We start from the raw sequence: 22,905 nt of genomic DNA, 5'->3' as shown, positions 1-22,905 counted from the left end.
AGGCCACACTCACAGCTCCTCTCCTCTGATTCCCTCTGTTGCCCTGGGGTAGTAAATGTGTTGTCCTGTTTTAAAGGTGAAGAAACAGCCTGGCTGCTACTCCGGGAAGGGAGCCTGGTCCTTCTACCCTGACCCAGATGTGGCCGGGGGGTTATGTGAGGAGCTGAGACTCCCCAGTCAGAGAGGAAGGCAAAGCAGGACTTTCTTGGGAAGTCAGCAGCATGGAGAAATGAGGCCGCTGGGCCAGGCAACTAGATGGGGGCTTTGTGTCTCTCTGATCCCACACTCCTACCACACTCACACACCCCAGCTATGCAAGCAAGGACCTAAGCACAGTCCCTGGGCCAGGCACAGTGGGGATGCCCCCAGTGGGCCTGGGCCCCTGCTCTCCTGCTCTGCTCGGTCCTGCGGGCTGGAAGCTCTCTCCTCTGCAGTTGACGAAGGCGCTTCCCCTTGGCGCCACTGTACGTAAAGATGAGGCAGCAATGACTAAGCACTTGCTGTTTACTAACTCCATCCTCACGAAGCCCTGTGAGGCAGTTATTATGATTAGCTCCATTTTCCACATGGGAAAACTGAAGCTTGGAGAGGATAAGTGCCTTGCTAGTAAACGACAGAGCTGGGATTTGAACCCAGGCAGCCTGAATCATGCTCACAGTCAGTCCACTAGGCTGCCCCTCCATGCCTTTCATGGCTCAATTCAGGAGACTCGGTGCTTCTCTCAGCCTGCCTCTCTCTGTCTAATGGAGGCCGGCCAGCCAGGGCAGTGGTCATCTCTACCTGGGTTCTGTTCTCTGGCACTGTGTGACCCTGGGTGGGTCACATACCTTCTTTAGACGTCTCAATTCCCCAGTTGTAAAATGAGGAAGCTACCAACCCCTTCCCCAGAGGATTCTTGTGTGGATGCAACAAGCCCTGATCACAATGGGCTAAGACCTCCAGCGCACTAGGATTGGCCATGAGTAGTAACAGTCAGGGGACCGATGACCCCACCCCACTGACTCCTGGGAACAGGACAGTTAGCAGCTAAGTTTTCTCAAAACGGAGGCTTCAGGAATGCAAATGGACACAAAAGCATTATATCAAATACACACAGCCTGTGCAGGCAGCTTTGGACAAGGCCCTTGACTTTTCTGGACCTCAGTCCCCTCGTCTGTAAAATGGGAACATGACGGCCTCACCTTCACAGGGCTATTGGGAAAGGGCAATGAGGAAAGGGCTTACAGAGCACAGTGGCCGGCACTCAGTAGGTGCTCGATAAATGCTGGCTTTGCCAAGGATGTAGACGGGCTGTGGTCCCAGCTGACAGCCCAGATCTCAACGATCCCGCTTGACCCCAAACTGCCCCACTGGAGAAACCAGAGTAATATCACGGCCTGCAGCATCCTCTACTCACCCCTCCCAGGCAGGGGGAAAGAAGAGAAAGAAAAAGAAGAAAGAAAAACAAAGCCCAGATCCATCTTCAAAGCTGCTGCCTCTCTCTGCAGAGGTCCTGGCTGGAGATGCAAGCTGGCCAGGCTTGTCGAAACCAAACTTCAAGTTCAAAGGGAAGTTATCAGAAAACCACCTTCAGGTTCAATGTTGCCTTTCATGTTCCACTTGATAAAATCCAAAGAAAAGGAACCTCTGTCCCTGCTCTCTCCTCCTCTGGAGCACTCTTCCCCCACCATGCACGGACAGCCTGTCTTCCCTCAGGACCTCCCCTCTTCCTTTCTCCTCACCTGAAGGGGCTGGAAAACATCCCCCTCGACCCCTCATATGTCTTCCCCAAAGACTACAGTGGTCCAGATTGTCCTCTCTTCACCAGTGGCTCCCTCATCCCATCCCAGCTCAGAAAGCCACCCAGACATCCACAGGTCAGCTGAACCCGCCAGGGGCCCCTCCCAGCATGGGGCCTGTGATCCATCCTGCCCTGGGACTGTGGGGGTCAGGAACAAGGATAGTCAGCACTCTATCTCCACCAAAGGTCATTCACCCTCCTATTGTCCCCTGCACAGTAGCCAGAAGAGGTGGCAGAGAACTGGCCATGCAGACCCCAATGCCAGGGGCAAGGGCCGGGCCTCATCCACATATGAGCCCTCTGAAACTAAACTAAGTCAAGCCACCAAGGCCCCCAGTCAGCCCCGTGCAGAAGAAACCACCCTCCACCCATCAGTGAGCGCAGGCTCATGGGAAGCAGGAGAGGGGGACTGGTGCTCGCTGCAGGCTGCCCAGGTCATGCCAAGGAGGATTGCAATGATGTATTTCTGTTGAGATCAGCTTTGGCACCAGAGTCTAAGTCCATTCTCTGCCTCTCATTCTGGTTTAGCCCAGCCATTTTTCCCCTTGGGAAATTATCTTTTGGGGGCCTAATATCAGGGAGTACTGATCATGCTGATCACTCTTCAACTGAAAGTCTGAGGAACTGCAGGAGACACTGCTCATTTGGAAGAAAAAAGGAAAGCAGAGGACCAGATGGGAAAAAAGGCCTTTCACTTGCCTAAGAAGCACTTTTGGGTGACTTAGAGCAGGAAGTGGCAAAGTGCATTTGCTGAGCCAAACCTGGCCCACCTCCTGTTTCTGTAAATAAAGTTTTATTGGGACACGGCCATGCTTATTTGCATTGTCCATGGCTTCTTTCACTCTATGACAGCAGAGTTGAACTGTTGCAACAGAGCCCACAAAGTCTGAAATACATACTATCTGGCCCTTCAGGAAAAAGTCTGTAGATCGATTGCTGCTTTAGATGTGTGCTACCCTCCACTTCCAAGCACAGGATATGTGCTTGAGGAGCAGGGCACAGACAATTTCACCTGTAACTTGCCTGCTTGGTTGGAAACCCTTGTGCAGTACACAACCTGCCCAACCATACAGTGGCCATGGAAGAAAGAAAATGTCAACTCTGCTTTCTTAAAGCCTATTGTCAGCTCATATGAATCTGGGGGAGTGGTACTGGTTTGAAGAGCTCCTTCCCTTTGGAAGCTGCTCCCTGTCCCTCCTCACACCATAGCCATGAGGAGTCGGCTTGCTGTGTTTACCAAATGACGGTTCTCTCCCCATTAGCTCCCAGCCTGGCAGCTCTCCACCCTCAGCAACTGCCAGATTAAATGCATTACTTGACCATCTTCACCCGGCTCCCTTTGATGTTCCCTTCTCAAGCTTCAAAATACCTTTTGGAGGGAGATCAGACAGCATTAAACAGAATTACTAATTAATTAAGCAAAGTTAAATTTTAAACACTGTTTGTTGTGTTAGCCAAAAGCCTGAACAGAACAGACTTTTTTCCTCCGCTGAGATCAAAGACAGTCTCTTCCCTCTCCCCTCCCTCAGTTTAAAAAAAAGGGAGGGGTGGAGAGGAAGAGAGAGCGAAAGAAGAGAGTGAGGAAATACCTGAATGGTGACAACTTTGATTGTGGGTCTAGACACCACCCCCGCCTCCCCATGGGCCCAATGGGAGGCTCCTTGGGGCTCGCATGCTGTGACAGCCACAGTCACTCGGGACTGTTTACCCCGGCAAATGGCAGTGACCCAGGGAGCAGGATGGCACGGCCCACCCAGCCCAAGCTGCTGACAGCTGGCGCCACCCAAACAGCATGAGAAGAAGGCCTGTGAAATAAAACAGACCCACCCTCCTCAACAGTCTGGCAGGGTGAGCTCCTTGGGGCTCTTCCCCTTGGTCCGGGGTCACTTGGGGTCACTAGGAGACCAGCTCCAAGAAGCAGGCTGTGCACTGTACATCCCCAGGTGGTGCCACTCACATGACCGATACCCTAGATATGTGTATTGCTTATGACATCCTTTGGACAGATGGCAGAAAGGTGTCTTGAGGAGGGGCAGCTTTTTTCTGATTTGCACGAATGCATCCGGAGCTGGTGGGGTGCTGTCTCCCGCCGTTCAGTCTAGCACTTTATTCTGTACACTCCTATCTGGGACCTTCTGATTGCCTCACAGGAGCCTCCATATCTGCACAGCCAGAAAGCAAGTTTCTTGAGATCTGGGGCCCTCTAGGCCTCTGCTCCCGGGTTGCCCAATGCCTAGCGCTTCCCATCCGTGCACAGGGTAAAGATTCTGCCAGGCCTGCTGAACTACAGCACATTCTACAGGTAGGCATAAGGAAGCTTGGCTACATAACAAATATGCCATACCTTCTGCCTTGATGGAGACTGGGAAGTGCCATGGGGAGGTGGGGAGTTGAAATTTAGGTAAAAATCCAAACCCGGGATGATACCAGTAAATGCCAGCTTATCTTAAACACAATACAGAAAGGCCTGGTGCATATGAAACTTGGAAAGAAGAGAAAAATTTGAAACACAGTTATGACTAAATCGGCCCCACTAAAGACCAGAAATTACTAACACTTCAAATGCATGGCAGACCCCTCTCTTAGCCTAGTTACCTGGCAAGTTCTTCTCGGTGAATACAATGTAAGATTTAACACAAGCCAGAACTTCCTTGCTAGAGTCTGGATGCTCGCCCTGACATATCCACAGTCCTTTCTCAATTGTCCACGTACAGATTATCTGCTGCAAATATTTCAGTCTCAGGGTTGCTTGCCAAGATGTTTGAGTCCGCAACCTTCTGACAGCAGCTGTTCGAGGGAATGCAGATGAATTTTAATATTAGCCTCTGCCAAATATAATTAGGCAGGTAAATCTGCTGCCAGTAAAAAGAGAAAGATATCATATGTGCATTCCAGGCCAAATGGTTTCTTGCAGTATCTGTATCAGGCTCTCCACAGGGAATGAGGGTCCTAGTGATCCTACCTCTGTTTGTAAACACAGCCACACACACTTTGTTGGGCCGCACGGAGAGGCTGGTGAAGTTAGTAGTACCACACATTATTCCATTAAGTCCTCTTAACACTGAGTGTGCTACTGTTGGCATTGTGCAAAAGAGGAAACTAAGCCTAAAAACCAAAACTGATTACGACGTTTCCCTGCTTAAACCCCTCCGCTGGCCCCCTTTCCCCTAAGGAGGGGTCCAAAGGCTTCCACAACCCGGCTGCTGCTGCCTCTCAGCCCTGTCTCTCTGTGCAACTGCGTTCCCTTTTCTGAGCCTGCCATGCTCTCATCCCTGCCAAGAACACTCTTTCCAGCTCTGCAATTCCCGCTCATCCTTCAAGTCTTCAGTTTAAGCCTCCCTTCTTCTGAGCAGCATGCTCTCACACCCTCAGGGCTAGGTTAGGCTTCCCTGCTCAGTGAGCCTTATTACACCATTATTATATCACTCATTTAATCATCTGAATCTTCCGTCAGCCCAATATATATACCCTGAGATATATATGTCTATAGGGCAGTGTCTATCACACTATAGGTGCTGCATCATCATCAGCATCATCAGCTTCATCAAAAGGAAACAACAGTAAGTAGCAGAACCAGGATTTGAACCCAGAAGTTGTGGAACAAAGAGAACTAAACCCCAGTTTCCCAACTCCTCAACCACTGGCCTCTCCACTCTGTCAGACCACAATAGCTGACACCTGTTCCTGCCTGTCCAACAATCCTCCTTCTTCTGATAATAGCGTCTGGCTTTCCTCCGCAGAGCCACTCATCCCCCACTCTCAGTCTATGTAGTTTATGGAGACTGATCCCACTCCAGGGTCGCACTGCACTCAGTACCCCCACCTGATCCAGCTTGTTTCATCCTGAAGGCCATGTGGCTGGTCCTAGGTCAGTATGAAAGGAGAGTTTATGGAGAAGCTAATGAAGCTAGACTTCTGGGCCCTCTCACCTATATGGGCCCTTTCCAAGTCAGAATGGGTCTTTGAAGGTGTCTATGTGGTCATATGTGTTTGTATTTGTAACATTTTCCAAATTAGGCATTTTATCCTCAATCTATTAAGATTGTCATCTAACCATTCTGACATCCGGTGCCTGTGTGAGGTGATACTGGGGGAAATACAGGCATTTCTGGACATGAGCTAAGGAGAGACTGAGGTGGTGAGATATTTATTTTGGTTTAGCCCCTGAAAGCTTCAGGTCCCACAAAACCTAGATTTACCCTGGTCAAGTGACCAGTAAAGTGGTCAGTAAAGTGAGTCTGACATGTACAAGGACCACTGTGACCTGGGAACTTTCTTCCACCTGAGAGGGCTGTGCTCATAGGATGGGAGTGCCCAGAGCTGGGCACTGCCACCCTCGCCACCTGTGGGGGAGAAGCTACCAGGGGACAGAGGGAGAAATTATGGAGAGGGACACAGAGGGGCAGCGAGAGAGACACGTGTGTGAGTGTGTGAATATACGTGCGTGTGTGAGTGTGTGTGTGTGCGTGCATGTGTCCACGACACGGTTTTAGCTCCAGAATCCAAACAGGCCTTTTTAGGCAAGATCTACCCTAGGATTTTTCAATTTCATGAGCCAAAAGTTTAAGTGAGTGTCCAAAAGAACCGAAAAAATCCTGACTTAACATATCCATCTTTCTGAGACCCTGCTTTTTAGGAAAAACCACCAGTACCAGCACCACAGCAGTGATTCACTCACCCAGGGCAGTGCCCTCTAGGGCAATGTCCAGCTTTCTCACCAGTGGGGGTCTGCCCCTTCCTGAGACCAGAAATGCCACCAGGGCCTTCTTCTCCACCATCCTGCCTCCCAGCTGCATTTTACTGCCACAAGATTTTGCTTATGGACCAGTTGTAACTGAGGGGAAACAAAAAAGGGGGAAAGGGGGGTGGGGGAGGAAATTCTTCTCAACAAATAATATTCTGGCCTTTTTTTCCTCATCAGAGCATAAGGCTGGTGGCCACTCAGCTTTGAGATCTGAACAGGATTGAGACGAAACATCTGTTCAGGGAGGGAGGGGGAAGCCCCGGGAGAGAGAGAGGGGGAAAGGGGAGAAAAAGCCTTCTGTGGGCTAAAAATATCATGTCCCTTCCACTCTCCCCTCTCCGTCCCCACCCAAGTTAAAACATGTGATGAAATTCAGCTTTTACAATCTAACCCCGAGCTACTTGAAACTATTAAAGCCTCTCCGGTATCTGACACGAGTCAGAATTTCCACTGTTCCAGCTGAGCTTTTATGAGGAGCAGACTTGAGAGAAACTGCCAAGGTAACAAAGTCCGCTTGTTCTCTGTCACCGCTGCAACTCAGCTTCTGGGGGGACTGCAGGGGAGTGGAGAGTCAGGGCCGCTGACACCCCCCGACAGGATGGGCTCTGAACTGAGGGAGAGGAGCCGGCAGGGCATAGGCACCTGCCCCTCCATCTGGGGGTCCCTGCTGCCCTCCCGTGAACTCCCCTTCCTCCCAGCCTTCCTAGGAAGCCACCGCCAGCCCTGTGTATTAGGGAGCCTTGCCCGAGAGTCCCAGGCAATGTCCGTGGCTACTTCCCGAGAAGTCTTAACTCGCTCTCTCTCTGTTTCTTGCCCAACTGCTCCCTGAACCCCAAGTTCCAATCAGCAGGTATCCCACGGCCTCCTCGGTACCTCTCCTTGGATGTTAAATGGGCATCTTGAACCCAACGGGTCCAAAAACAGAAGACTTGATGGTCACCTGCCAAAACCTCCACCTCAGAAGTGACACTGCCAAATCCTTAGATCCTGAAGCCAAAAGTCTAAGATGCATCCCTGATCTCTATTGTTCCCTCAACTCCCTTCTCACCAGCTCCAACCCCTAGCCTCATGGACTTCTCCCCAGCCCCAAGCTCCCAAACTAGGCCAGCACCATCTCCTCTCGCCTGCAACCCTGCAATCACCTCCTGGTTTCATTGCCCCCTTCCTCCCTGCCCCTGGGCAGTCCCTCCCAGAAGCCAGAATTCGCTTCTTAAAACAGGTCAGAATCCAGCAGTCACCCACCCAACCCTCTCCAACCCAAGTGTGTGGTCCCACACTTGACGACCGCCCCACTCTCATTCCTGATGCCACAACGGCCTCCTTTCTGTTCTTCCCCAAACACCAAGTTCCCTCTACCCTGGGGTTCTGCTCACTCCTCCTAGCTGCTCTCCCCCTACATTCTTCCATGGCTGGCTCCTTCCTGACATCTGCATCTCAGGTGAAACATCACCTTCTCAGAAAAGCCTCCTCACTCTACCTCTCCCTGGGTTTTACCTCTTAGCAGAGAACCACTACCAGAAACTTCCATGCTCCTTCGCAGATTTACATATTCATCCCTGCCTCCCTCCTGTGAATGTTGTGACCAATGGGCCTGCCTACCTTGCTCACTGTGAACCCAGGGCCCAGCAGAGCCCCTAGCTGCAGCAAATGCCCAGCACATACCGAATGGCGAGGAGTGAGGGGCCAGATTCTGTTCTCAGTCTGCTGTGTGACCTCGGACAGGTCACTTCCCCTCTCTGGGCTTTAGTTTTCCAACTACCAATGAAAGAGACTATAGGCTTCCCAAGTCCCTTTGCCCAACATCTGACCCCTGGGAGCCTGGACGGACTAGCCTAGGCCCCAACACAGGTACATAGGACCTGCCTGAGAGGCCGGAGGAAGGGGTCACCTGCTTTCAGTGAGGCAGAGGGAGGAGTCGCCTGCTTTCAGTGACTACACGGTGTTGACTTTCCTTCTTCAGTGAGTGTTTATTTATTGAGCACATACAGCATGCCAGACCCTACTCCAGGCACCGGGAGCACGGGGAGGCCTTTGGAGATTCTAATAGGATTAAAGAAGCTTTGCAAAGAGGCCGTCTTTGATCTGGGCTAGGTAAATGATTATAAACATGGGCTGGTGCCTCTTCAAGAAAAATGAACCCAGGAAACAAGAATCATGGCAGCTCAAGTGTGTTGGGCACTTACTCTGTACCAGGGCCACCCTTGGGACCTACATCCATCACCTCACTGTCTTCACGATAACCCTGGCGAAGAAGTGCCACAAGGAACCCAGTGAGGAAACTGAGCCACAGGGAAGTGACCCGCCCAAGGTCACATAGTGAGTGTGGGTAAGCCAGGCTAGAATGGGGTCTGAGCTGCAAATTCATAAAAAGTCAGAATGAAGGGACGAGAGATGAGGAAGGCAAAGTTAGGGACCATTGCAGAGCTGAACAGGACCTGAGTTCCCAGAGTGTTGCTAAGCCCCCACCAGGTCTCGGTCCTAGCACTGCTCCCTGCTGGGCAGAACGAGCAACTCCAGGCACATCCACCCTTGGGTTGAGGAAGCAGAGACCACCCCAAGGGCTGCCACGTCTGCACGTCAGGCCAGTGGGGAGGGGGCGGCAGGAGCAAAGCAAGGCCTGCCCTGGAAGCTGGGAGGCCCGGGCCTGGTCCTGAGGAGGAGGGGCTGCCTGACTTCAGTGGTTGTAGCATCTCCTTTAGGAAGCAGGGACCCTGCAGGCTGGACCGCGCCCTGCAGAGGGGGCTTCCTAGAGAAAGATGCCGGGAAGTGGAGAGATAGGAACCAGGCACTTGAGGACCCAGAGGGAGAATGAGCAAAGGCCCAGAGGTGAGACACAGAGATAGCCAAGAAGCTGGGCGGGGGCAGGGTTCACCAGGTGAGAGGCAGGGGGTTCCTGGAGAGAGGGAGATGGGAGAGGGGGACAAAGCAGTGGCTGCAGCACCCTCAGACACAGTGACTCCTGGAGGCCATGCAGGAGAACGCGACCTGGCACCCATTCTCCCGGTGGGGCCCAAGCCACAGGCTGCGACTACCTGGAGTGCTGCCCAGCTGTGGGGCAGGGAGGCCGGGTGTGTGCTAAAGGTGAGCATGGGGTCACCCCTCCCTGGTCCTCAGACCCTAGCTGGGTCAGCTGAGGAGGGGGCCCTCTCCCCTCCTCCCCACGAAAGCCTCACCTCACCAGCCCTGCCACGCCCAGCCAGCTCTCAGAGCTTGGGACTTTTGATGTTTACTTTGTTCTTTCCCCAGTTCAAAAGGAGCTCTGCAGCCCTGGCCCTCGCACCAAGCCCAGCCTTAATCTCCCATCCCTCCCGCTCCCAGCTGGCCAGTTAAGGCGGTTAAGACGCTGGATTAGGGCCGGCTTTACATAACAACGCGGGAGCTAAAGCCATCCTCTCCTGGGATGGCTAAAAGACTTCTTTTTATCTTCACGCCTCAGATGGCCTTTTTTCTCTCTTAAACAGCTCTCCAGCCCGCCAAGAGGCAATGAACTTGGCCAACAGGAAGACAAAGAAGAGATTCAGGACTCGGCTTTTTCTCCCTTGGCCAGTAGCACAGAGGGACCCCCCAGTCCCAGGTCTGGAGCAGACAGTTGGTTTTCTGTGGCCAGAACTCAGTAGCACCTGCTCTCACCAGACCTAGCCATGTGGTGGCCTGCCACCCACACCATATTGCCCACCCTGGGGTGGGCGGCCTCGGACCACAGGACCAAGGGTGCCAGAGGACCACAGATGGCCACTGGGTCCAGGGTCCCTCATGGGGTCTTAAGGGCCACACGGACAGGTCCAAATGCCCACCTGACTCAAACCAGAGTAGCTCTGCTCCTGCTGCCTTATTTACGGTTTTCACTTTTAAATACTGACATTAGTTTTTAAATTCATAAGGAATAAGAAATTCAAATAATTATCTTTTTTGATTTTTTTAAAAAATATAATTTTAGAATTATTGATAATAGAGACAGGGTCTCGCTATGTTGCCCAGGCTGGTCTTGAACTTGTGAGCTCAAGCAATTCTCCAGCCTCAGCCTCCCAAAGTGCTGAGATTATAAGCATAAGTCAGCATGCCCAAATATGTTCTTCTTTTATAAAAGTTTAACCATGAAATGCAGATAACACAGACTTAAGTCTCCTCCCATGTTTGGAAAGAGCTATGGTTATCATCTGTCTAGGCCTCTATCCACACAGTCATATGCATATGTGGTACCCTAAGAAACTCCTGAGGATGGTCTGGTGCCTTCTTTTATGTAAGAGATATCAGACTGTATGCACACACAAAGCTTTCTGTTCACAGGACTCCTCCCCCTTGATCTGGGGCCTGCTTACATTTGAACAAAGTTTGCTAGATACCTGGCTCTCCAGCCTGCCTCCAACTTCTAGGCAACGGAGTGAGTATCTTCAAACAGTGCTTCTCCGAGTGTAGTGTGCATGCAAGTCACCTGGGGAGCTTATTAAAATGCAGATCGGATTCAGCAGGCCTGGGCTGGAGTGAAGATTCTATATTTATAACAGCTCTCAGGCCAGATGTGGCCACAGTCCTCAGGTCTGGCCCAGGCTCCCCTCTCTTGCGGCCCTTCGGACACCCACAGGCCTGGATCCCCCTCTGCAGACCCTTGCACCATGGCCCCCCAGCTCTCCAGCCAGCTGTCTGCCTGGTCTCAGCAGAGATGTCCTTCCTTACTCTCGTAAGGCAGCCCTCCATCTGGTGATTTCTTCCCGTTTCTGAATTTAAAATTTCCCATTCAGCAAACACTCTGCTTCACGCTGTCATCCGTTCCTGGCACCAATTCTGGGAGCCAAGCAGAGAAAAGGCCCTTGTTCCCATTCTATAGATGTGGAAACTGAGGCTCAGAAAGGTGGGGTGGCCTGCCCAAAGTCAAACCAGCACACCAGCAGCCAGCAGATCCTCTACTTGAGTATCCTGATTCTCTCTACAACACGGCGCTTCACCATGAAGAAGGCAGCGGTTAAGTGCAGTGGCTCATGCCTGTAACTCCAGCACTTTGGGAGGCTGAGGTGGGAGGGTTGCTTGAGGCCAGAAGTTCAAGACCAGTCTGGGCAACATAGTGAGACCCCGTCTCTACAGAAAAATTTAAAAATTAGCTTGGCATGGTGGGGTGCAACTGTAGTCCTAGCTACTTGAGAGGCTGAGGTGAGAGGATCACTTGAGCCCAGGAGGCCAAGGCTGCAGTGAGCAATGATTACCTACTGCACTCCAGCCTGGGTGACAGAGCAAGACCCCGTCTCAAGAAAGGAAGGAGGACGACACAGGAGAGAGGTGAGAGGCTAGCTCTGTGTGTGTGTGTGTGTGTGTGCGCGCGCGCGCGCACTCATGCACCAAGGGAGTGACACGATGGAGGAAACGGAATAGGCACTGTGTGTAATGCTTACTCCATGCCTAACACTGCCTGATCACACTTCACACACCACTCTGAGCAGCCACTCTTATTATCCCCAGAGGAGCAGCAGAGTTTCAACAACCTGTCCGAGGTCCCCCAGCTAATCTGGTGCAGGGTCAGGACGTGGACCTAGGTGACCAGGCCGCCACTTGGGCTTGGACCTATGAAGTGCCACATCTGAGTCTTACTCCTCTCCTCCATCTCACCCTCTAGTCCACCCCCACCCAGAGTCACAAGGTCCCTGTTGTGCCCTCCGTCTGCAGATTTTCTGGAACATGCAGGGCACACGGCCAGCTGGACACCGGCTTCCCCCACTCGCTGCTGCTGAGAAGAGAGCAATGGACTCCGAGTACCTTCCAGCCGGAAGTCGTCCTCCTCTTCCTCGCTGAGCGTGTCTCTCAACACGTCACCCACGAGCTCCTAGAAGACAAAGCAGAGGCATTGAGCAGGGGTTAGGGGGAGTCCAGTGCTGAGACATTAAAAGTGGCGCCTTGAAGACCCTGGGCTGATTCTTCTGATGGGAATTCAGGTCAACTGAGGCAGATCCTATCGCACCTGAAAAGTTAAGCACCAAGGTGGGTCCCTCCTGCCCTTAACATAAACGCACACGTATCAGCACAACATTCAGGCCCCTGCAGGCTATGGCTCCACCTGGTCTTCCATCATGCCTCCCATATTTCACCAACACACATGCTTTCCGGAAACCAGCCTGATTCCTTGCACTCACCCTGCCTGTTCCCCACCAGTGAGTTAAGGATATCTGGGATCTCATCCCAACTAACCTGACCAGGAGGTGTCAAGTTAGCGAGGGGAGTGTTGCTGGTCCACAAGCTGGGAAATTTCTAGGATATCAACAAAGGCCCCATCTGTCTGACCCACCCTAGCAGGATAACTCCAAATATGGAAGAAGCTAGACCATACCTTGTCAAACTGTCTTCTGTATTTATTGGTATTCTGCCAGAAGACTTCCATGATCAAAGAAGGTTCTTTTAAACAAAGTTAAACAAGATCCCTTACAGCAGGACTTATCAGGACTTTTCCTATGGTTCTAAACACTGTGAATCTCCAAGTGCTGGCATATTTTGCATTCTCCAAACTTACTCAGACCATGGAGCTTCGTTTTCCAAAAGCATCACAAGATTCGTGTCCCAAGAAACCCGCTTTAGGAAATACTCCTGTTATGGGAGGACAGACAAGGGTTTGGGGGGATGATAATGCTATGGTAGTGCTTCTCAAAACACAAAATGACAAGCAATAAAAAAGCCCAAACTCAGCAGCTGTCACCAACTTCTCTTTGTAAAAATAAAAGAGAGAGAGAAAAAAAAAAAAACCCAACCCTTTCCTTGGGAGAAAAAAAAAATTCTGCACCTCAGATGATGCTTAAAAAAAAGCCAGTCCTCATCTTGATGAACAAAAGAAAAACACGGCTTTGTATTGCTGATCTCATCAACTGGACACAGCTGGAGGTAAGCCTCTTGCTTTTTTTTTGTTTTTTGTTTTAAAGACAAACAGCTAACATTTTGTGGCTATTCTCTTTCTTCTTTCAAATCTTTCTAGGGCATTACACACTCTTTCTTAAAAGCTGTTAAAATGTGGCCATTCAGACTCTGGTGTCCCATTTACTTCAAAACCAGGCTACTTTATTCCTCGAGTCAGGATGGCTTCCCTCTCCTCCTCCGCCAATTATTATAATCATCGAACATTTCCTGGGCTCGTAAACTGGCTGTTTGTGTTAACAGAGCCTGAGTTGACAGGGGAGCTGGGAGACGATGACAGGAAAGGGATGCACACAGGTGGCATCATTAGACGCCCCAGCAGCCAATTAAAGCCCATCCTTCATGCAGGAGAAAGACGGGTGCCGCCGCCCCCTGAAAGGCTGGTAGGCAGAGCTTCCTCGAGGGAACAGGCAACGGTCTTCAAGAGCATCTGTGCACCTCTTCACACTGAGGTCTTCTGCAGAGGGGGGCTCTGCGCCTGCCACCCTGACTGCACCGCAGCCGGGTGACAGCATCAATGAGACGTCTGAGTACTCGTGTCTTTTTACTGGCACACTTGGAAGAGTTTAAAGACTCCAGACATCGCCACCAACAAGGCAACCGTGTGGGACCCTATAACGATGACCACGTGTGCTCAAGGCACCCCGGTCATCACCGATGACAGCTTCAGCACTCCCTTTTCAGAGGACCAAGCTCTCTGACACACCCAGAAAGCAGAGTTCTGGCAAGTTCCGGGATAGGCCTCTCACCACTCAACAGCACCTTGCTCCGAAGAACACTGGAAAGCTCCCTGGAGCCATGGTCCATGGACGCACTGTGCTGTGCCAATGCTCAACTTTGCAAAAATTCTCTCTCCCCGGCCGGGCGCAGTGGCTCACGTCTGTAATCCCAGCACTTTGGGAGGCCGAGGCAGGTGGATCACGAGGTCAGGCAACCTGGCCAACATGGTGAAACCCCGTCTCTACTAAAAATACAAAAAATTAGGCGGGCGTGGTGGCAGGCGCCTGTAATCCAACTACTTGGGAGGCTGAGGCAGAAGAATCATCTGAACCTGGGAGGTAGAGGCTGCAGTAAGCTGAGATTGCGCCACTGCACTCCAGCCTGGGTGACAGTGTGAGACTCCGTCTCAAAAAAAAAAAAAAAAAAAAAAAAAAAAAAGGGCATCCCCTCCACTGAGCCACACAGCCAGGGTCTGCGGTGTGCAGTGTGCATGCTCCTAGAGCTTTGAGTCTCTAGGCCAGAAGCCATGTGGGATGTGGAGCCAAACACAGGATCACATCCTGGCTGTACCGCCTGCCTCGCCTTTGACCTCAGTCTACATATTTGTAAAATGGGCACTGTCATCAACCACAATAATAACCAAACAGCTGACACTTACTGTGCATTTTCCATGTGTCAGGCACCATGCTAGACACTTTATATATACAGTCATTCCTCGGTACCTGCGGGCAACTGGTTCCAAAACTCCCTGAGGCTACCAAAATCTGTAGATGCTCAAGTCCCATATATAAATGGTGTAGTATTTGCATATAACCTACAAACATTCTCCCCTATACTTTAAATAACCTCTAGATTACTTACAATACCTAACAGAGTGTAAATGCTATGGAAATTGTTGTTATACTGTATTGCTTAGGGAATAAGGACAAGAAAAGTCTGTATGTGTTCAGTACGGATGCTTTTTTGTTTCCAAATATTTCCTATCTATGGTTGGCTGAATCCATAAATACAGACCCCATGGATATGGAGGGCCAACTGTGTAGACGTGTATTTATTAACCCCCTGAATCATCACAACAGCCCTGGTCTTTCCATCTCTCAAGAAATAGATGCTCATTAAAATGATTTGCAAACTGTGAAGTGAGAGGTATAATCGTTACCGTTATTATCTACAAAGAAAGTGGCCTCAACCCTGAAGGACCGTATGAGACCAGAAACAGTGCTGATGACAGTCACCCTTCATTTACCAAGTGCTCACAGTGTGCGAGGTACTGACCAATGGGATCCTCACAGGAGGCTCCGGAGAATGGCCTCCCCACAGCCCTGCATCTAAGTGGCTAAGAGGCTCCAAGAGGCTGCGATCCCCTCTGGATCACCTGCCAGCAAGGGGCGGAGTGGGGACTCAAGCCAGCTCTTTCAGGTACCTCAGCCCGGGCTCCTACTCATGCAACCAGGGCTCCTGTGGGCATGGGAGCAGAGGTAGCCAGGAGTCCTGGCACCTACCAGGGACCAAGGATCACACCTAAAGGAGTACAAGAAAAATAGTCCAGCCAGCAGCTCCCGTGGGTGAGTGGTCAATGGCTCCCATCTGCCTAGCAAGACTCAAAGCTCCCCTGCTGCTCCCCACAACTTGAGGACTTAGCCCTGCCCTCAAGCTGAGCCCTGGCTGGCAGCCTCACATGTCAGGGCCAGGGCCAGGCCGTCGGCACCACCCTTCGGGAAGGCAGCTGTTGCCGGGAGACACACTCCGACCTTCGACGGCGCCACTGGGAGCCCCAGTGCAGAGGGCATGGAACTGGAGGTGGTCAGACCTTGGTTCAAATCCCAGCTCTGCCTCACATGTGCTGCGCCACCTGGCGGAAGGAACTTTATCTCTAGTGCACCTCAGTCTCCCCATTCGTAAACGGGGGCGACAGCAATCAGGATATCTGAGGGGGGCAGTGTGAGAAGTGAGGAAGTCACTGCATGTGAAGCGCTTCGCAGGGCAGCTGAAAGTGGAAATGGGGTTCATGAGGTCAGTAGTTACTGTTTATTACTCTTGCTATTGTTATCATATGGTGGCCAGAACACTGCTGGGATGAGCCGAGAGACTCGCCAGACCCCAGGTGCCCTCACAGACACCTGGAAACATGCCCCGTCCTGCCCAGCACACGGTTTTCAGGGGGCTGCATTTCCCCCTCGTGGCAATCCTTTCAGGTATTCCAAAGGACTGCCATGACTACCCTGCTTTACAGATGAGACAACTGAGGCACAGAAAGGTCAAGTGACTTGCCCAAGGTCACACAGCTAGTAAGTGCCAGTGCCCAAGCCCACACCCTTCACCACTGCACCTGGGAAACCCACATGTGTGGGGCTTGGCTGCAGCGGCCACCCTCCTCCACTTCTTTTGTCTACTTAGTTGTCACTCTGCCCGTGGTCCCAGGCCCCTCCCCTCTAGCCTCCAGGATAGTGGGCCTCAGCCTCTTCTGCAAGTTCTGATCAAAGACCTTCCTGGGTCTCCAGAGCCCCTGCTTCACCAGACCTGGGGCCAGGCTGCTCCTGCCCAGTGGCCTGGCTTGGTGGCCTCTCAGGCCCAGATGTGCCACCTTCCTAAGTCCCAGTGGTGCCCCATCAGCTGGCCCTAAAGCCCCTCCTCTGCCCATACTGGGCCCCAGGAAGAGAGGCCAGCTCCTCCGGGCACAGGGTGTGCGGCCAGCACCAGTCCAGAGCCCAGAATCCAGGCACGATACCTTATAAGGCCTCCGGGAATGGGAAAACCACATCAAAGCAGCCTTGGGGAGCGAGCTGGAGTTTGGTTGGGGTTTTTCCTCTGTCTTTGAGACTTCCTACTCCTGAATGTAAGATCTTCCCCCACCGCCTGCCCCAGCAGTGCTTTGTCAATCTTTCTGTTCTCTAAGAGCTAACAGATGTTGGTGCCACGGGTTTCAAAGCAAACTCCCAGTGCCCACAGAACACGGCACAACTCACAGATTCCAAGAATGTACAGGGTTGGGACGTGCCGGGGAAAAAGGAGGGGGGCAGGGCCCAGGCCACCCTGTAACCCTTAGATCCAAGCAGCCTACCCTGGAGCTGCCCCAGGAAATTCCTGGCAAGCTCTCTCTTCCCAGTACGCTGAGGCCGCAGCCCGGCCAGGCGCTCTCCAGGCCTTGCTGAGAGCAAGCTCTTGCCTTCCTCTTGTCCCCTCTCAGGAGGCAGGACAGGGATGCTCCACTCCCCAGCGTCCAGAGCAACCTGGTAGTCGGGGCGCCCAGGCTCCGGGCCCAGCCCCACCCTCGGCAGCCGAGTGGCAGCAGACACATCACTTAACTTCTCCAGCCTCCATTTTCCCCTTCTGTAAAATGGGGATTTTGATGTCAAAGAGCAGTCAATGAGAAAACGTAGACAACAGGCCTAGATGGTGTCTAATGCGAAGCTGGAAGCACTAACATCAGTTTCTCTCCTCTTCCCGACACAGGTTCAGGAATATTCTTACATTCTATCCTAATGCCTGGCGAGCCAGTGCCTCTATGTCCACCCTGAGACGATGCTCACTGTGTTTCCTGGAGGCACATTTAAATCCAGTGATGTTTAAGGCAATGCACTTCCTGTTAATCCGCAGTCAGGAACACCCTGGATGCCCCAAAGGCACGTGCACTGGATCTCCACAGAGAAACACCACGCGAGAGGGACTCCAAAAGAACAAGACAGATCTGCAGATCTCCCAGGCAGACAGCCAGACCACAGGACGGGCAAAGGAGCCACGACAGGAAGATACGCAGACTGTGCTGCTATCTGCACACAGAGGAGAGCACCAAACCCATGTACACCATGAGATTGTCCCCATGTGGGTGAACGTGCGGAAGACGACAGCCACAGCGACCTCCAGGAAAGGGAGGGCAGACAGAGGCAGCGGGTGTGGGGGGTCATAAACCCCAGCCTTATCAGAAGTGTTCTCATGTTTAATGGATGAGTATATTACTTGGGTAATTAAAATCCAATTTAGTAAAACCGCAGATAATAACCCACTTTACAAAAGAGAAAACAAAAGCTGGGAGATTAAGTAACAGGTCCAAGGTTTTGTGGAAAGTAACAGAGTAGGATAGACCCCTGGAGGGGTCTCTAGAATAGGGAGGCCGGCCAAGATGATGCTCACAGTTCCCTGGAGCACAGACCTTCTTGGGTTCCAGCCCACACACCACCAATGGGCAGCTCTCTTTTCTAGGGCTATACCCAGGAAACAAGAGGAAAACTGGGGCTGTCCAGTTTCTGGGCCTCAAGTTCTATGTCTCTCACATGTACCTCTCCCCTGTGGACCTGTTATCTCTGCCCACACAGCCTCCCTCCCATCCCCAGGCCCCTAGGGCTTGCCCAGGCCTCCAGAGCCTACCCTGCCTATAAGCTCAGCAGGCTGAAAGTGCTAGGAAATTACCCAGCCCGACCCAACACTACACAACACTCAGGCCAGTGATACAAAAATAATCCTCATCAAAGGGCGGGGAAATGGTAAGAGGGCACAGCAGGCAGGAGTCCGGGAGGGCTCCTGGAGGCCTGACCCCAGGGACAGGAGAGGCTGGGGGCATCCTCCTCCCCAGGAGAGGAAAACAGGCTTGCCCCTCCCTGCCTGGGTCATCAGAACACAGGCCTCAACATGCTGCTTCCAAGATAAATGGCATCTCTTTCCAAAGAAGCCAAAATATAGGGCAGAGTCCTCAGCCACTCCCCTGAAGACCCCTGAGCCCACCACAGCCATAGGTCACCTGGTGCTGGCTCCTGGCTCTGCCCACCAGACCTGTCCCCCGGCCGCAGCCAAGCCAATTGGAACCCTCCCCCGGGACCCCTCTCTTGGGAGCTGAAGGGAAACAACTCTTCTCCGGTGCCAAGGCTGCATCTCATCTCATCGGCAGCTTCTCAGAGGCAGCTCGCTGGAGGAGGCAGCTCACACAGACAGAGACGGAGGCCAGTGCTGGGACCAGTCTCAGGCCCAGCCTTCTCCAGAAGGAGGCTGCCTGCGGGCAGGTCTTTGGGTTTATTTTGCCCTTGAACAGCACCTGGTACCAGGCAGGCACTTGATAAAGTGTCTGTTCGGTGAACCCTGGGGCAGACCCACCCTCACCCCCTCTTCTCACCGATGGGACGGTCACACAAGCCACTAAACGGCCCTTGCTGCTTCCAGCAATTCAGGTCAGGTTTCTGTTACTTGCAACTAAAAGCTCTGACTCCTACAGCTCCCAGAAGCAATCCACAGCCTCCTCAAAGCTAAGTCCAGGATTCCCAGGCAAGCTTGGGAGCCAGCGGAGCAAGCTCCTGCCGCCCTGCTGTACCGCGGGTCCCTGCAGGAGCCTCATCCGCAGACTCCACTCAGAGCTGTGGAAGTTGAGGTGGGAGGGAAGACAGGCTCCCCGGGCTGCACACACAGACCAGGCCTTTTGTGTTTGGCTTGCAAGGACCAGGTCTTCAAGACGCCAAAGACATTGAGCAGCAATTAAAATTCCTCAGATTTCTCCGGGACTATTTTTATCTGCCCAAGATGCAATCGACGTGCTCCTAACTGTAGATCCCCAGCCTTCAGCTCCCCACGTCCTGGGAACCCCAACCTGAGCCTACCTCCCGGGCTTGAGGGTTTGCACAGGGAAGGTGGACAGCCAGCAAGGAGTGGTACGGCGGGGCTGGCAGGAAAGACTTCAGACCCAGGGCCTGACTCTGAAACCACCATACTCCCTTCCTCCAGCCCTCAGGCCTGAGGCCCGACAGGGTGCACATAATCCCTAGAGACGGGTTGCCCAATCCTGAACCTCAGCCAGCCACAGTCACCAAAGGGCCAGCAAAGGCCACTTCCTGGGCTGTCACCCCAGTCAGTCACAGGCATCCACATGCCACTGTCGCACCTTCCTCCAGAGCCATGTCCCACCTGGGCTACCATGAGTACTTAAATGCTTCTATTTAAATTGGCTCTCTCTCTCTCTTTTTAATCTAGTCTTGCCATAAAGCAATAAGATCAATAAAATCACAGGTGCTGGGGGGCTTGGTTTGGTTTGGTTCTGAGATGGAGTTCTCACTCTGTTCCCCCCGGATGGAGTGCAGTTGCGTGGCCACAGCTCACTGCGGCCTCCAACTCCTGGGCTCAAGTGAGTCTCCTGAGTATCTGTGACTCCCGCCGGCACAGGCCACCATGCCCAGCTAATTTTTTAAAACTTTTTGTAGAGATAGTCTTGCTATGTTGCCCAGGTTAGGTGATGGTGTTGTTTTTTCTTTTTTTTTAAGGACAATTCATATTGAACAAATTCAGAATCATTAAAATATAAGACATCCACCACTTACCACCTGAAGTTCCAACCCCTCAATAGGACATCGACCACTGAACCACGCTTTCAGAACAACACGATTTAAAGAACCCATCCCCTGGCCCCCACAGTGGTCAGGCTGGTTCCAACAAGTAGGAAGAGGGTGGGTGGGGGAGAGACACCAGGCAAGGTGGGCACCAGGAGAGGCCACCAACCTTCCCACCTGGCCACCCTCCTCCAAGACTCATGGCTTCAGAGTGTGATTTCTGAGCATGGAGAAAAAATGACTAATGGGGGGGAAAAAAAAAAACCAAAACACCAAAACCAACAACAGAAAAGAGTAAATCTTGACATCACCCAGAATGCTCCCTGATCTCAAACTGCTGGCATTTCAAAGCCCTTAAGAGATGACCCAATGTAGGGATTGTCCACAGCCAGGCAGGGCACGGGGCGGGGAGACTTTGCTGTTCGTCTGACCACAATTTTCCGACTAGACCGTGTTCAAAGGCATTTCCACAGTGGAAACTGGGATCGGATGGGCATGTTGCGGCCTGGGGGTAACTGAGGTCGTGAATATAAAGGACTCAGTGATGATGATAACCAGCCTTAGTCAGTGTGTGACGTCTGCCAAGTGTTTCCATGAAGCACGTTCGGGGCATCACCGACCAAGTGCTCCCAGCAGCCCTAGAAGCTGGGCTTTGCAATGACCCCCACTTTGGCCATGAGGAAACTGAGGCTTAGAGAGGTTAAGTGACTCACCCGAGTTGTCAGTCAGGTCTGGGTTTGAGCCTTGGTTCTTCGGCTTTATATTGTGTGACTTTGTACAAATGATTCTACCTGACTATGCCCCAGTTTCCCCAGCCAAAAGTGGAAATGACAGCCCCCACCTGGCAGGGCAGTTGTGAGAGGAATGGAGAGTATGTGTACGGTGCTTCATGCATGGTCTGGCTCAAACAGCGTGTCCCAAGTCACAGCTGTCACCTTCTTCTCCCTCCAGGCCCTGGTCTTTCATTCTGTCCCCTCACATCCTCTCTTCTGCCCTGGTTTTTGTCAGGGATGCCACAGCGGATCAAAGCTTAGCCCAGCACTGCCTCATCACCCCAGAAGGCCTCAGGTGACCCCACTTCTGGCCGGCTGCAGAGAGCAGAGAGAGTGCACTCAGCGCTTGTCGGAGTCTCTGCACTCCCACCCACTGCTGACCACACATATACACACACAGCCTTCCCACCCACCATTGACCTCTCTAAACCACTGCCCACCACAACACTGCCCCCACAACACTGCCCACCACACCACTGATCCTGTCCCGCCACTGCCCACCACACCACTGCACACCGCACCACTGATACCACCATGCCACTGCACACTGCACCACTGATCCTGCCACACCGCTGCCCACCACACCACTGGCCCCACCATGCCACCACCTGGCACACTGCTGACTAGCCCGGCCACTGGCCCGCCACGCTGCACAGCTGAGTGCTGATAAGAGGAGAGGTCTGAGGGCCTGTGGCGTGCCTCTGATCACCAAGCAGCTGGGGCGGCATCTGCCAGCAGTTCCTGGCCCTGGGACAGGCCCCCGGTCTGCTGCCAGGGTCCAGCGCGTGTGACCTGCTGACAGGGTGGCCCTGAGCCAGGCTGCTTATGACAGGCAGCACTGTCACCTGGCCCCAAGGAAGGGTGCCCCACGGCCATAGGCCACCTCACTGTAGGGAAAGGATGTGTGCTCCTGCCCAGGGAAGGGGCTTGGGGACCCAAGAAGCCTGGAATTTCTTGCTCAGCCTCAGGAATGAAGGGCTTGAGCTTCTTGCTTTTCTGAACCTAAACAAAATAGATGAAGTAAAAGCCTCTTGATTCCTATAACCCGAGGCCTCATTTTATGGACAGGACAAGAGTGCCCATGAGCACAGGTACGCGCGCGCACACACACACACACACACACACACACAGAGTCCACCCATGCAGCCCTGCAGTGCCCTGGAGAAACCATCTTGCAGAAGCCATGCTCCTACCCACTCTGATCCCATCTGCCCTAGGCCTCCCATTCTCATCTCCTGGCGCCTTCCGTCCCCACATCCCCAAAATAGCTCTAAGAAACTTGTCACCATCCCTCTCACAGGTCGGACTGCCCGCTCGGAGCCTCCCAGCCCTAAGCTGTCTTGTCCCCTTCACCAGGAGCGCCCTCCTCCCTCTACTGCTGGTGAAGTCTTTTGCCACTGTGGATTTCGACTTCCCACCATCCTCAACTACCACATGAGGACATAATCAAGAGGGTCACACTGGCAGCATCCAGAGGACTCAGTTCATTCTGAAACTCAGCAGTCCACATGCTGCCAGGGCTGTCAGTGATCGAAAGTCTCAGTGGCCACATCTATAAAATGAGGGCACCAGTCCCACCCGCCTGCCACGGAGCAGTGCACGATGATCACATCAAAGGTGAGTGTGGAAAAGTCGAGAAGGTGAGAGGGGCCATTTGGGAATGAGGGCCCAGGGTCCACAGTGCTGTCAGATAGG

At 52.6% G+C, this 22,905-nt stretch overlaps 1 protein-coding gene across 2 annotated transcripts in view; it reads right to left on the bottom strand.

The window, feature by feature from the left end:
• NKD1 (NKD inhibitor of WNT signaling pathway 1) overlaps positions 1-22,905 on the bottom strand; it is a 95,677-nt gene that overhangs the window by 24,155 nt on the left and 48,617 nt on the right. For both annotated transcript variants that reach the window (XM_015126106.3, XM_077985627.1), the window contains one exon: positions 12,270-12,336. In XM_015126106.3, coding sequence (XP_014981592.1) covers positions 12,270-12,336 — 67 coding nt within the window. The remainder of the gene's footprint in view (positions 1-12,269; positions 12,337-22,905) is intronic.

The sequence above is a fragment of the Macaca mulatta genome, chromosome 20, assembly GCF_049350105.2.
Source record: "Macaca mulatta isolate MMU2019108-1 chromosome 20, T2T-MMU8v2.0, whole genome shotgun sequence".
NCBI classification, from domain to species: Eukaryota; Metazoa; Chordata; class Mammalia; order Primates; family Cercopithecidae; genus Macaca; species Macaca mulatta.
Note: the sequence above shows the minus strand (reverse complement) of the source record. Positions and strands in the feature narration are given on the sequence as shown.